This window comes from Lonchura striata, chromosome 22, assembly GCF_046129695.1.
Source record: "Lonchura striata isolate bLonStr1 chromosome 22, bLonStr1.mat, whole genome shotgun sequence".
Taxonomy (NCBI): domain Eukaryota; kingdom Metazoa; phylum Chordata; class Aves; order Passeriformes; family Estrildidae; genus Lonchura; species Lonchura striata.
In genome coordinates, this window is record NC_134624.1 from 7,162,694 (window position 1) to 7,176,484 (window position 13,791).

The window sequence follows — 13,791 nt, forward strand, 5'->3', positions numbered from 1 at the left end:
CTTTGCTCCACCACAGACCAGGTGAATGAAGCTACACCTGGCCTAATAAAAACCATCCCAAGATTGAATTATAAAAGCTTTCCCTCTCCCCATGTATTCTATCTCATTGCCAGGAAATATCCTCCTCAAAAGTAAGTGCAGAACTTCCTTTAGGAGCCACAACTTTCCTTGCCACTTACTGGTTTATTCCCTCAAGCATGGCACTGACAACTCCATCTAATATAAAGGGATTCTTTAAATCCCCTGGAAGGTTTTTAATTTTTTTCTCCCAAAACCTTGTAAGTTCATGGCCTTAACTGCAGCCTGTAGCAATGAGCTCTGAAGGCTGATCACAGCACTAAGGGAAAGGAAAAAAAGGAAGTTATTTTATTAGTGTTTAGATCTTTTATAGCGTGGAAAACTGCACGAATGCCTTAGTTCATTTCCAAGGATCCCCATTACTCAATCTTCGCTCCAGGAACACAGCTGAGTCTCTCTGGAGGGAATGTGGAGCACAGAATGTGGTGCCTGAGAGGTGCTGGGCAGGATGATGGATGGAACAGGCACTGAGGAACTCACACAAATCTTTACACATCCTTCCCCACTCCCAGCTCAGGAAAACACCACCACAATCCTCTGAAAGACAGGATTTACCAGCTGTTTTCAGAGCTCACAGTGTTCAGTTATTATTTTGCTTGTTCTGCTTATTTGGACTGGGTCACAGAGGTTTTATTTCACTCAAGCAGGTCTCTGAAGAGAGCCAGGGGCTGATCCAGGTGACCCTGGAGCAGCCCAGCTCCTCTCCTTGAGCAGCAGCAGCAGCAGAGCCCACGCTTTGTCTCATGCATGCATTCATCCTGCATGTGCTCTCTCTCGGAGATTATTGACAAGAATACATCTTCATACATTACAATACTTATGTGCCCTTGTGCTGGTGAAAATGCCATCACTTTGGGATCACACGGCTCACCAACAGCTTCTCCAGGTTCTGCTGAAAATCTGCTTTGGGGAGAAGCAGATCAAGCAAAATCATGACCAGAACGGGTGGGACTGTTTAGGTGAAAATCAGAATGAAATATATAGGTTTAAAGCCTCTGCATATGATTTAAACAGCTCATCACAGTACCCAGCTACACTGCTCTTAACTGAGCAGCTGTTTGACACCATCTCCAGTTTGATTCACTCACAGCAGCTCCAAAATTCTGTTCTTCCCTCCTTTTTTGAATGCAAAGTTATGAACATTGTACCATTCTTTACAATTAGAATTCCGAACCCTCTGCACGACTGTAATTATGCAGCCTTCATGTACACCAGGATTTAAGCCTCAAAATCTTTCCTTATTTCCTGTTTTATTCCTCTTCTTGCTTTAGTGGATCAAGAGGCATGAGGTGTTAAAATTAGGAGGTTTGAGATGAAAACATTTGCTGCTCCTGTGGAGTTTAAATGTCACACCAACATGGAAGCCTGAAAAACCTTTTCTTTGCTCCCTGTGTTTCTGCCCTTTCAGCATTCCCCTCTCTCATTTCCCAGCTCCATTCTCTGGATCTAACCCTGCTGGTGCATTCAGTGCCTGTAAGGATTGCTCACCCCAGGACCAGATTCAGGAAGTCTCCAGGGAACTGGGAAAATGACTGTACACTGGAACAGTAATGGGCCCTCCAGGAGCTGGCCCCCATCAAATCACACACACACACTCAGGTACCCTGCCTAATAAGAAGGAGAGAGAAAAGCCTTGCTGACACAGCCAGTGTTTGACAACAAAGAGTCAGGACAAATTCAGCTTGGTTTGACAGGGTTGGATTGAAGATCAGAGGTCTCTGGTCCTTAACCTAGAAAGTCCTGCTGCAACCCTGTGAGGATTTGACAGGACTGCAGCTCCCCCAGGCAGGGATCTGGGGAGCTCCAGATGTTGCTGTATTATCACAGAAGAGGGATTTTGGGAACTTGGCTGGGGTTTTAAAGAAGAACAGCCCTGTCCTTCAGAGGGGTGATGGATTGTACATTTAAAGCGCTGCCCAGCCTCCTCCATGGGGGCAGCAGTTACTCATCCCTGTTTTTCCTTCTTCCACATTGCCATACTGGTGACTGCCATGAGAAACACATTTCAAGAACATTCAGATGTGCTCTGACACATTTACTCATGATTTTTCAGTGGCATGAAAACATTTGTTCAGAAAATCCTGCAGTACAGATCCTACCCTGGTAACAGAGTGTAATAGTTTCTGTAACACTATTTTATCTATTTCCTTCATTTTGCTACTCCTAAATCATTGCTCCTGGGTATTACAAAGAGACACAAGTGCAGCTTTAGAGAATAAAGAGGAAATCAAACCAAGCACTGCACCACAGAGAATTTACTATGCTGAACCACAGCACTTTCTATCACCTGTTTGAAAACTTGATGTGGGTCCCAGCCTTAACTTCTTCAACTATCAGCTCAATCTACACCACCTATTGATTAGAAGGCGCCATCTCCTTGCATTTTTATCACATTTCTCAGACTGAGAGCTCTATGCAACCAATTCAGTGAGAGCTCCTGTCAAGTCAGCAAGTATTACCCCAGCCTGAGGGAGGAGAAACTCAGCCAAAGAGAGGTGAAGCTGTCCAAGGTAACACAGTGACAGAGCCAGCAAAAAAAATCCATAAAACTACTACAAACCCCCCCCACAGACAGTTGTTCAGCTGGTTACAGAACACCCTTTCCCTGAGGTCTTTCTGGGTTGGTTTTTATTTTTTGGTAAATATTACTAATTTGATATTTATCAAGAGAAAACTGGACAAAATGAACTTAGAAAGAGAATAAAGATTCTCATTTATCCAAAGTGCAGCCACAGAGGTAGCAGGGAAAGGGGTATTTCATGTTTTCCCACTGATCTCTTCCACCTTCTGCTCTGAGAGCATCACCTGGACATGAAGGGAAATTTTATTCACCCTGAGTCCTTAACATGGATATATAATAAAGCTGGACATTTACTGAACTCTCTCATCTTGCTATAGACAATTATATCATCAAAACCTGATTATTTATTATCATTTAACATAAAATTCAGCAATATTACTTTACCCTTTCAAGTTATTCTAAACCAGAACATCCAGGAGGACAATGTTATGCCCAAATGAGTGTACAACCAAACACACACATTGGGAATTTGAGATAATGCAGGTCATTCCAGAACCTTATATTTATTCCACTGCATAAAGCAGGATGATAACCAAATGCTGTTTTACTTCCTGCTCTATTACCCTACTTGGTGCTAAAATAGAAAGAATATTTAAACCAGTAATCTCCGGGGTAAAGAATCAACTGCAGCAAAAATTCGCTTTAATGCCGGGCAGAGAAGGGAGAGCAACCAAGGTTCCCAAAAGCTGTTCTTTGATCTGCAGCAGGGCAATATCCCAGGTCAAGCACCTCCCTCCTGACTGCCTCTGAAATCTTGGAAGGGAGCTGCACAAACACAGCCAAGGTGCCAGAGTTTTGACCCCTGTTTTTAAGCCCTTTTCGAGTCCCTGACCCCCATTTGCTTCACAAAATCCAAAGGAGGATGAAAGGAGCCAGAGCAGCAGCTGGAGGCTCCAGCTCCTTGAAACTGGGGCTTGAGGGTAGGGAAACTGGAATTTAAACTCGGATCAATCTGAACTTACAGCATTCTGACAAGAGGCCTTCAAAGAGAAATCTTCCCTTCCTTGAAAATAGCAAGATATAGATCTTTCTAAAATGCACTTTAACCTTCTTAGCAGCTTTATTTTTATTGCTGCCATTCTCTCATCGCTCTGCTCTCACTTTATGGTACAACATTCATTCCAGTAAGTCCCTCCTCTTGTTTATACCATCACGGGAAGAAGGGCAGGCAAAAATAATGCCAAGAAAAATATTTCCAAACTCATTTTGGAAAGGGAGTTCCACTGATTTATTAAACTCAACCTCGCAGGAATGTGAGGCAACCAACCCCAATGAAAACAACAAAGCAAAATGCCAATGAACCTGAAATAGTCTTTTCTCCCCCAAAAGATTTAAACTCCAGAAGGGAATGCTCTAAGATTTCTCATGAAATTTTAAGACTAGTGTAGTATAATCTCTTGATTTCCTATTCCAAACCATGGACTGGAACTGTGATGGGAAATAAATCCAAATTAAATAACACCAGAAGTGATCTTCTTTTCTACTCACAGTTTTCCATCATTACAGATTATTGTTTGCTATTTACAAGTTGTGATGACAAAGAATAAATTCTGAATTATTTAACATAAGGGCCCAGATATTTAAAACCAATTCCACATATGTGCCTTAAGTAGAGAGAAATGATGTGAGACTTACCGTTGCAGATGAGCGTGGTATTCCCACAACTTACCTTCTGAAAAACTTGATAGTTGGATTTAGACCATATGTCAAGCTACAGTAGGGAAAAAAAAAAAGTTATATATTACTACTGATAAAGAAGCAGCTTTGGAGAGAAAATGGATCAACAAAGATGCATCTCTGAGTTCACTCTTTTGACCCCTTGCCCTCACCTGTTGCAATCCAAGAAAGGGAATTAATAACATAAGACTTCCTTTGTACTGCAATGAAGAATGAGCATAGTTCAGCACAGTTTCAATAAAAAAATTATACATACAAGACCTGTTGAATTAATCAGTTCTCTTTAAAAAAGCAAAATCTTCATTTGTATGGGGTTGTGGCTGATCTATGCAAATATTCATCAGCTTGAGTGTGTTTCTAAAATGAGAGCATTTTTATTAAGTTTATGCTTGTCTTGTGTTGAATAAGTGATTCAGTTACAAACGACACAAAGAGCATTTAGCTGAATTAAACTAAAGCTTTGGGTCTACTGGGGCTAAATAAAACATCCCTCAGGAAACTGCAAATTTACATTTGCAGACAAAAATCACACTAAGAGAGATTTAAGGTTGTAGATAACTGCATACATCCATGACTTAAACGTGTGCTCAGTTACATACAAACTAAAAGTACAAAACTGAAATTTAAGATTTATTAGCCCAGTGGCTCTGGTGTTTAACAATTCCTACTGACACATTAATGCTCTCTTAGCCAGCCCTGTGGAACATCTCAGACTCTGTCAAGGAAAAGCAGCAGGGAAAAACAAGAGGAGCTTCCATCAATCCCAAACGTGCAAATCACTTTTTTTAAACAGATCCCAGTGTACTCAACAATTCTGTTTGCACAGAACTTGTCACAGGAAAGGTGTTTGATAAAGCATTAATCTCAGGAATCTTGGTCTAGACAGAAGAACTTCTGAGTGAATTTCTGAAGCAGGGCTAGCTCCTCCAGTGCCTTTACCATGGTTGGACATGCACATTCTCACAAGGGGGGCTCTCTCTTTTTCTGGTACAACTGATCCTTTCAGTTCTGCCTCAGGTGCCCACACATCCTAACTGACAGTACAAGATTCTTCAAAGGCACAGAAAGAGTCTGAAATGAAGGAAGTCATGTGAAGTGAGTAAAACACATTAGAGGGAGGTGAGGGAAGCGAGGGGGAAGGATGCCGAGTCCAAGTGATTAATTCACCATGCTAAAAATGGTCAGAATGCTAAAAGCTCTCATTCTTTCAGGAGCAGCAGTGGGAAGTGGTCCAGGTCCCAATCCTGCCCAGCAGTGACTCCTGAGTCCCCAGTGCTCAGTGTGGACAGGACGTGATGCTAAACCTTCAAAAGCCACTCCAGGGTCGATGTTTCACCGCTCAGCAGCGCTGACCTTGCCGGGAGACAAAAGGCAGCTGATGGCTCAATGCCTTCTCCAGGCTGGATGGAGGCACGAGTACCCTGAGGCACCTCCCTGCAAACTTTGTACCATTTCCTGGCTCTTGGGGTGAGATCAGGAACCTCTGTGAACACCAGCACTCAGGGTGCAGCCCAGACTCAGATCCAGGCTTGATTTATTATCCCACCTATGCCTGCAGCACTGCACTTCCAGATTAGAAAAGCCTACATTTGAAAATAAAAAAAAAATTAATGTACATTTAAAAAGAACCTAGTTTTAATGTAATTTACAGATTTTCTTTGACTGCAGAGTTGCTGTAATTGGAATGTATAGATGGTTTGCTAATCTCCAGTGATCAAACCAAGTATGTGATCCTCTCTAGTTAGGCTCAAAAAAAAGTCCACTTCAGATGCTGGTTTAAGATGAGTTCAACAGGTTCTGAATGTTCATTAGTTGGCATGGAGATGGGAAAGCTGAAAAAGTAATGAATGTCTGTCTTACAGATGTGATGCTATCCATGTTAAAAAAGAAGAAAGAAAAAAGGAAGAAAGAAAACAGGAAGAACAAAAAAAGGAAGAAAGAAAACACCACTAGCCCCTGCTCCATGCATACATCCTAAATGAGTGCCCACCTTTCCCTCCTGAAATTGAGGGTTAAGGCAGAGGCAGATTAAAGAATGCATCGTTATAGGTCTATTATTCTTCAACTTTTCACTTTCAATCAAGACACACATTTGTAACTAAAAAACTGCTGAAAGCACAATTTCAGGGCATCCTCTGCATGTGAATGAAACAGGGGCTTTCTCTCCCCAGTGCCCCTCTCCCCACCCAGCCCCAGCAGCTGGAACAAGAGGCCGTTTCCTGAAGGTCGCAGAGCGATTTCAAAGGCGATAACAAACCAGAATGTTCCCTGCATCCCATATCAAACAGGTCCGGTGCCAACACTTATTAGAGAAATCAGATTCAACCCCCCCTTCACCCAAACACACACACAGCCAGCTTTGAAGTGGTGAGAATGCAGGGATCAGAAATTACCCCAGAGACAGCTCTGCCTGTCTTTGAAGCTTTCCTTTGATACTACTATTTCTTCTCCTCTCTTACGCTAGGAGGCTAAAAGCTGCCTTTTCTTATTGATATGGGGTAATTAATGAAGCCATAGCATTAACATAACCCAAGTTCCCGAACATGAGAATTCAACAGAGACACTTATGTTTCCTTAGTTAAGTCTAAGGGATGCAAAATAGGAATTTGGCTAGGCAGTGAAGTGCCCACGTGCCCTGTCAAGGTGGTTCTTGGTCTCTGCATCCAAACAAAAGCATGGCGTTATCATGCCAAAAAATCCCAATATGACTTTTTGTTGGCAGATCGATGGCTCAGCTGCCCTGTGAAGATGAGCTGCATAGCTTCATTTAGTCAGGAATCAGGAAAACACTAGTAATTAATTACTATCCATGGTTAAATTTCAATGCACAACAAGCATGCCACAGTCTGAAATTAAGGGTGGCACTGTGCCACCACTAAAATGATGAGGGTAATTAAAATACATCAGTCTGTGCTGGACACGAAGGGTTAGGATGGTGAGCAAGAGCAACTGTGAGCAGGTCCAGCACCCACGACATGTCAGAGCCTGCCAGATCTCACTTACTGTTTTTGCAAAGTGGCACCAAAAATGTCCAAGTTATGCAGCTGGCAGCTTGGCAACGACATTCTGCAGGGTCTGTGAATAATTCACGAGAGGTACACAAGGCACTTAAGAAATGCAGTGATTCTGTCTGTATAAGCAAAGCTTGAAAATAAAACCCCAGAATGGCTGGTCTTGTTTTACTCACTGCAAGCTTAGAAGTTCTGTTTTTTCACCTTAATTTTGAAAGTATTTATATGTGTAAGAGGGAGGACCCAATTTAGGGAAACTTCAGCAGAGAGCACGTGAGGCTCTCATGTAAGCACCTGTCAACCTGCACAGCTCATTGTGTGAGCACACAGCAAGATAAAACAACCTGGAAAATGCAATGTCAGCTTTCCTGGGTAACTGCTCTGGTGTGTCATTGTGCAGCTCCAAAACCAGGAGAAACACCCAGATCTGGGGGCTTTTGCCAGACTTGCCTGACTGGAGGACCAGAAGAGTCTCAACAGCTCTGCTGTTTGCACTTCTCTCTTTCTCTTTTCTTCCCAGCAATGCAGAATTTGTTAAAAAACAGTGTATTTTCCATAATAAATGATGACTGCTCTGATCAGAAGGGAAATCTTTGGCCTCTTTTGTGCACAGTCCATTTCTCATTTATGGCCTGTGTGACCAGTCTCTCAGTGATGGCCAGTTCTCCTTTTTTGAATGCCACTGAATACATCCGGTTGCCCCAAACCCCTCTCTACCTGTAAAAAGTCTTTTCCCACGGAATTTCACTTTTTGTACTTAAAGGCCTTTCCAAAGTGTGCAGTTTGGAGGGTGACTCAAGAGACCCTCACCCAGTCATTCCAGTGCAAAGAAGATTTATCCAGTGTCCCTTCTTCAGCATGCCTTACAGAAAAGAGGCACTTCAGCATTGCCATATTGCATGTTAGCACCTAATTCCTCATCTCCCTGTTGTTTACAAATATTAAATGTTTCCTAGGAATACATAAGCTAAGTCCCAAATCAACAATGACTGTGTAAACTGCTCCCTGGAAAAATTATCACCGCCTACTGTGTTCCTGAGGGTTCTCCATATTTCTGTTATTTAATAACGATGATACTCACTGATCTTTTTCTTACTTTTTTTGTGTGTTTCTCCTTAATGCTGGTGCATTTTTCATGCTATCAGGCTAGCATCTGAGAAGCCAGAATGGTGTAGAAACCTCACTGAAATACCTTCCCAACAGCATCTGTTGTGACAGGAAAGGAATTGCAATGGACTCTGTTCGTAACTGACTGCAATCGCTCATTCCCAGCAGGCACAATGAGGAAAGCAAATCACTGTGAGAACACAATCTTAATTCTTATTCTCCAATTACCAGAGTAGTTAATTAGTGACAAAAAAAAAAAAAAAAAGGAGCTCACTGTTTGTCAATATGTGCTCCAGTTGGCAAAACTAGCAAGCTACGCATTTATTTAATCTTTCAAGCCAAATTTGCTCATGATTTAAGTGGCTCCAACTCCAGTTCTACTTCAGTCAAATGAAATGTTCCTATTTATACCTAAAAGAGAGACCTTCAGGTTTGCAAAATCTCTGGGATACCCTCTGGAATAGCAAAGTGCCACGTAAAGGTCACAGGTTGGTGCAGCCTTGCAGGAGCAGTCACACAGCCCGGGTTTGGACACAAAGCTAAATGAGTAGAGAACAGACTCCCCTGCAGACTGGCTTAAAGCAAGAAATAAGCCAGGTGTTAACAGCAATGCTCTGGAGGAGCAGAACTGCTCCCTACTGACAGCAGGCAAAGGTTAGTGCCCCGTGCCCAGAGCTGGCCTTGGCAAGTCCTGCTGTCCCCTGGCAGCAAACGATGGCAGAGGAACAATGTGCAGCTCCCAGGAGAGTTCACCTTGAGCTGAACAGAATCCCAGTGCCAGATGCTGAGTTTCAGAAAGGAACTCCTTACTTAGCTTTTCAGCATATATAGCATTATTGTATTTCAAGGGAGCTTCAAAGGAAACTGGATTCATCAGAGAAAACGAGCACACCCAAATGAAGTGTGACATGGGAATCCATCACACACTGTCAGTGCTCTCTCAGCAGACCATCATTTCACTTCCATGCAGAACTTGGGGTGAAGAGGGGCTGGTGCAGCAGCTCTGCATTTATATGCAAATATACAGGGAGTAAAGAGCATCTGCTTCTGTGGCAAACTGGTATTTAAACCTGCCTATCTGAAAAAGGCAAATCAAAATTAAGCAATTTTTATTTTACTACTTCTTAGGCCAATCCTCCGCCCTTTGAGGGAGAATGTCTCACATGGGAAATGGAACTGTACTATTTCCTTCAGCAGCTCAGCTCCTGGCCTTTCCCAGAGAACAGAGCTCAGACTGAGAGCTGCTGAACTCTGGGTCAGCACACAATGTGCTTCTGTGTGCTGAAACACAGTTATCACTTCTGAAAGGAAAAGAAGTCTCACCTCATTATATCATGGCCTATGGGTGCCAAATATTCATCTTGATATAATGAACTTCTTATTTTAATAGGCTTCATAATCAGAAGAGAAAGCTCCAGAGAGACAATGTGAAACATGGACGTATTTAGCACTCTTACTGGAATGGAGAGTCCTGGTGTATGTCCTGGGAACAGAGACCCTTCTGCCCTGGAAAGAGACCCGAGCTGAGCTAAGGCCGTCAGGTCCTGTTAACATCTCCTGATGTGCTGAGGAGACCATATGGAGTGTGTGCAGGCACAGGAAATCTCAGGGTTCAAGCAGGGTGAGCTGTTCACAAAATAAATCACTTGTGGAAACAGGTAACGCTTGCTGTAGTAGCTGCTGTTCAAGATGTGCTGCTGCTGGCAAGCAAATTCTTGAGGAGCACCTACCAATGATCCTCTCTGTTTTGTTTATCAAGCCAAAAAAAACCAGCCCAAGATTTCTCAATGGCTCTCAGAAGAGCAAAAGCTGAACCTTGGGCTGTTGATGTGCTGGTACACTGCAAAAATATTTTCTCAGCAGACACTACGAACACAGCAACCGGGGTCTAAGGTGATAAATCAGAAATTCAAGCAAAAGCTTCAGCGCTTAGAAAGAACTCAGAGATTTGGGGCTGCAAAACCCAAGCGAAGCAAGACAAATTTAAACTGGAACATCGTGCAGACAGTCTTTTGCCAGTTTTACGTTTCTGGTGTGCCTGCAGAGGGAGCCCAGTTTTCTGCCATGAAAGCAGATGGAAATGAAGTGCAGAGCTGCTGGAGAGGCTGTGACCCACCTTGCCATCCTCGGTGTAGACGTTCTCGTTGTAGCCCTTGACGATGGTGCGGTCAATGAAGAGGCTGCGCATCACCACGATCACCTTCAGCACCTTCCCCAAGGTGACCTGGCAAGAGCAGCACAAGGACACGAAGGAGCTGAGGGCCAGCTGATGGGGGCTGAATTCATAAGACCATCCAGTTAACAGCTAAAGTTGATGCAATTTCAGTTTTCAATATTTTATAGAGAGACCAAAATAAAAGATCTAAAAGCAGTGTGCGTTATGAGGAGGAGAGATACTATAAAGTGCAGAACAAACAAACATTCATTTGCAACTGAAAATGTATGAGTTCACAGAATTCCCTTGTGCAGACGTGACACTGCCAAGCAATTCTCTCCATTTTATTAACACCACAACTCAATAACTTGTCAAAAACAATGGGAAAATGTGATTATTTTCGATGAATTTGATATTCTCCAATATAAGTCCACTTAGAGAAAAACAATTTTAAAGAAGAATCGGACTCTCCTAATGCTGGCTTGTAAAAGCATACCGTGAGTTTAATGGAAAACATTTTCTGTCCAATAAAAATGTAAAATTATTTCAAAGGAAGCTACAGCTTAAAGTAAAAATGTTACATTTTCAAAGATTTCATTTCCTTCCGTGAAAGTGTTAAAGTGCAAAGAATAAAACTAGTATAATGGAAAATATAGAGGGTCAATCAGAGTATAACAACAGAAACAAGCCTAAATTATATTATTGACAAAAATGCAATAATGAAGGCATTTTAATCTAAAAATCAATTTACATTTCAAAGATGAAGTTGTACTTCAATACAGTTAAGATGTGTGTCTAACAAGAATCTCGTCTTTGTATTTTGTTATGCAGAGATTATTAGAGAGCTTTTCCTCACCCACAAAAGCATAAAACTGAGATAAAAAACAAGCAATTAGTTAATTTCAATATTTTCCAACCAGCAGCAGCTCATTTTCTGCCAGTGTTCCAACATTTCATCCTGTATAGATTAACACCCCCTAAAACAAATGTGCTTTTACTGCTGACCACAGCAGACAAATCCACACCTAAAGAAATCAGTCAATATGCACCTTTATTGATCTGTTGGATGTTATTCCTTTGTAACTTCTGTTAATGACTGCTGCCCATCACCTTGTTCCAACACCAGCAGCCCCAGCCTGAGCTGATTTAATCAGTACAGAGCAGGACAGAGCCACAAACAGACAGAAGTGATGCCAAGCCTTTGGCACAGGACAGGGAGAGCTCCAGCAGGGAAAAGTCAGAACAACACAGGACAAGTTCACAGCAAGAGGAAAGACAGGGAAACAAGAAGGGAAGACAATGACAACCATCAAGCACACAGGCTGCCAGGCATAATGCTGCAGGAACATAAAAAAGTGGGTCAGAAGATTGGGTAATTTCTGAAGAAAACAATTTGAAAGGCTGAAGGGCAGGAACTTGTATCAAGGCCTGAGCCATGCACACACCAGAATAATGAAAAAGTATGGAAACATGATGTTGTGCTAACAGGTGCTGTGTATGTTGGTTTAAATGCAGTATCTTGACAGGGTACTCTTAGACAGGATCTCTCTAGTTGGTCCTCATATACAGAAAATTAGCAGAGTTATTTCAGCACCTGGCACTGTATTAATTAAGTTAGAAATGCAAAGTCATTACCCAGAGGTGCCCAAGCTATGATGCTGATCATCCACTGGAATCACAGTTTTGTCATAATTGCTGAGAGGAGGAAATGAATAAACTTTGAGAGAAGTTGCCAGCACATTAAGAGTTAACAGTTTTCAGTTTATTTTTCTGCCTTATTAAAACTGGCACTTCAGTGGGATATTGGTCTGCTGAGAGAACGGACTCTTATTTATAACTTCACACTAGGCATCAACCACACATAATAAAATTAAAAGGAGGAAAAGAAGACATTTTAAAGAAAAAGAAATCTTAATGGAAGAAGGATAAGGCTGCCTTACAAACACCCAGACCTAGCTTTCTGTATAATATTTCCTATCCCCATAACCTTCACACACTTTAGCTGATGCTCCCTTCCTTCCTCTTCCTCTTTCCATTGTGCATTCACAGCACCTCCCATTGCTGCCAGGTAGAAATAAATCTGAGGTTGATCTGAAGCCTGTGTGGGATGTTCCTGAAACTCCTCAGAGTGAACGGTGGAACATAATACGGTGAAAAATCCTATGTGGCACTCCAGCTTGCTGGAATGAACTCACTGCTGGCCTCAAACCTCCTCCCCACATGATTTACCTGCACAAATGCTCCTGCATTAGCTCCCTGCCCTTTTCCAGGTTATCTGACTTTATACACTGCCAGTGGTTCACTCCCCACTTCCAGAATCCATCACAGCACTGAAATGTCACATCCTGCACAATGTCCAGGACAGGATCTTGATCATCCACTTGCCTGACCACAGAAATTCAAAATTCCTGTCTGCCACATGTGTAAACTGTGGAAACCCAGCTCTAGCTGGGTACCTCAGTGAGCTCCCTGAGAAAGGTCCTACAGCTGCACTCCCCCTTTACAGAGGGCACCCAGGAAATCCAAATTTTGGCTGGGTTGGTGCTGGGTTGTCTGAGTCAGCTCTTACAGTGCTCTAGAACTGAAACAAAAAACTTCCCTCTTTTGTACCACTCTTGTTCTGACAAGGGATTCCTGCAGATTTTACTCTGGCTGGAAGAGAGATCCAGACATTGAGATGATTTCTGTAGGACTGTATCATTAGTTAAGTCTGACAGAAGCAGGAATTTTGTAAAAGAGTAGCTCAGAGAAATTACAGTTCATGGTTTTAAGAGCACTGAAAGAATGAGGGTAGTAGTACAAAGAAGGAACAACAGCCTGTCACCAGACTGGAGGATGCTGTGAGAGGTGCAAGCCAGAATTCTGCTCCATAGCTATTTTCAGGGTGAAACACATTCCACACTGTGCACAGCAAATGCAATAGCCTTTATTTTTTTTCCTCTAGTAATCAAGATTCATAGCTATTTCCAGGGCTTAATGTTTTTCTTCAACTCTGCTGTATTTTACAGATCCTGTTTTTCAGCAGACCATTTTATTCCAACCCCTGCTCAACCTGGCTACTTGGAGGCTGTGTTCAGAACAGATCTATGTATGGAACATAATTTACACTCGAAGTCATACAACTGTGTCCCTACAGATCACCTGAAAGGAGGTAATAAAACACTGATGGCTTTGGTAAACCA

At 42.4% G+C, this 13,791-nt stretch overlaps 1 protein-coding gene across 1 annotated transcript in view; it reads right to left on the reverse strand.

Moving 5' to 3' along the window:
* The window catches only part of MED27 (mediator complex subunit 27), an 84,285-nt gene that overhangs the window by 5,726 nt on the left and 64,768 nt on the right, over positions 1-13,791 (reverse strand). The window contains exons 5-6 of the mRNA XM_021543531.2: positions 10,571-10,678; positions 4,329-4,370 (exon numbers count right to left, since the gene is read on the reverse strand). Coding sequence (XP_021399206.1) covers positions 4,329-4,370; positions 10,571-10,678 — 150 coding nt within the window. The remainder of the gene's footprint in view (positions 1-4,328; positions 4,371-10,570; positions 10,679-13,791) is intronic.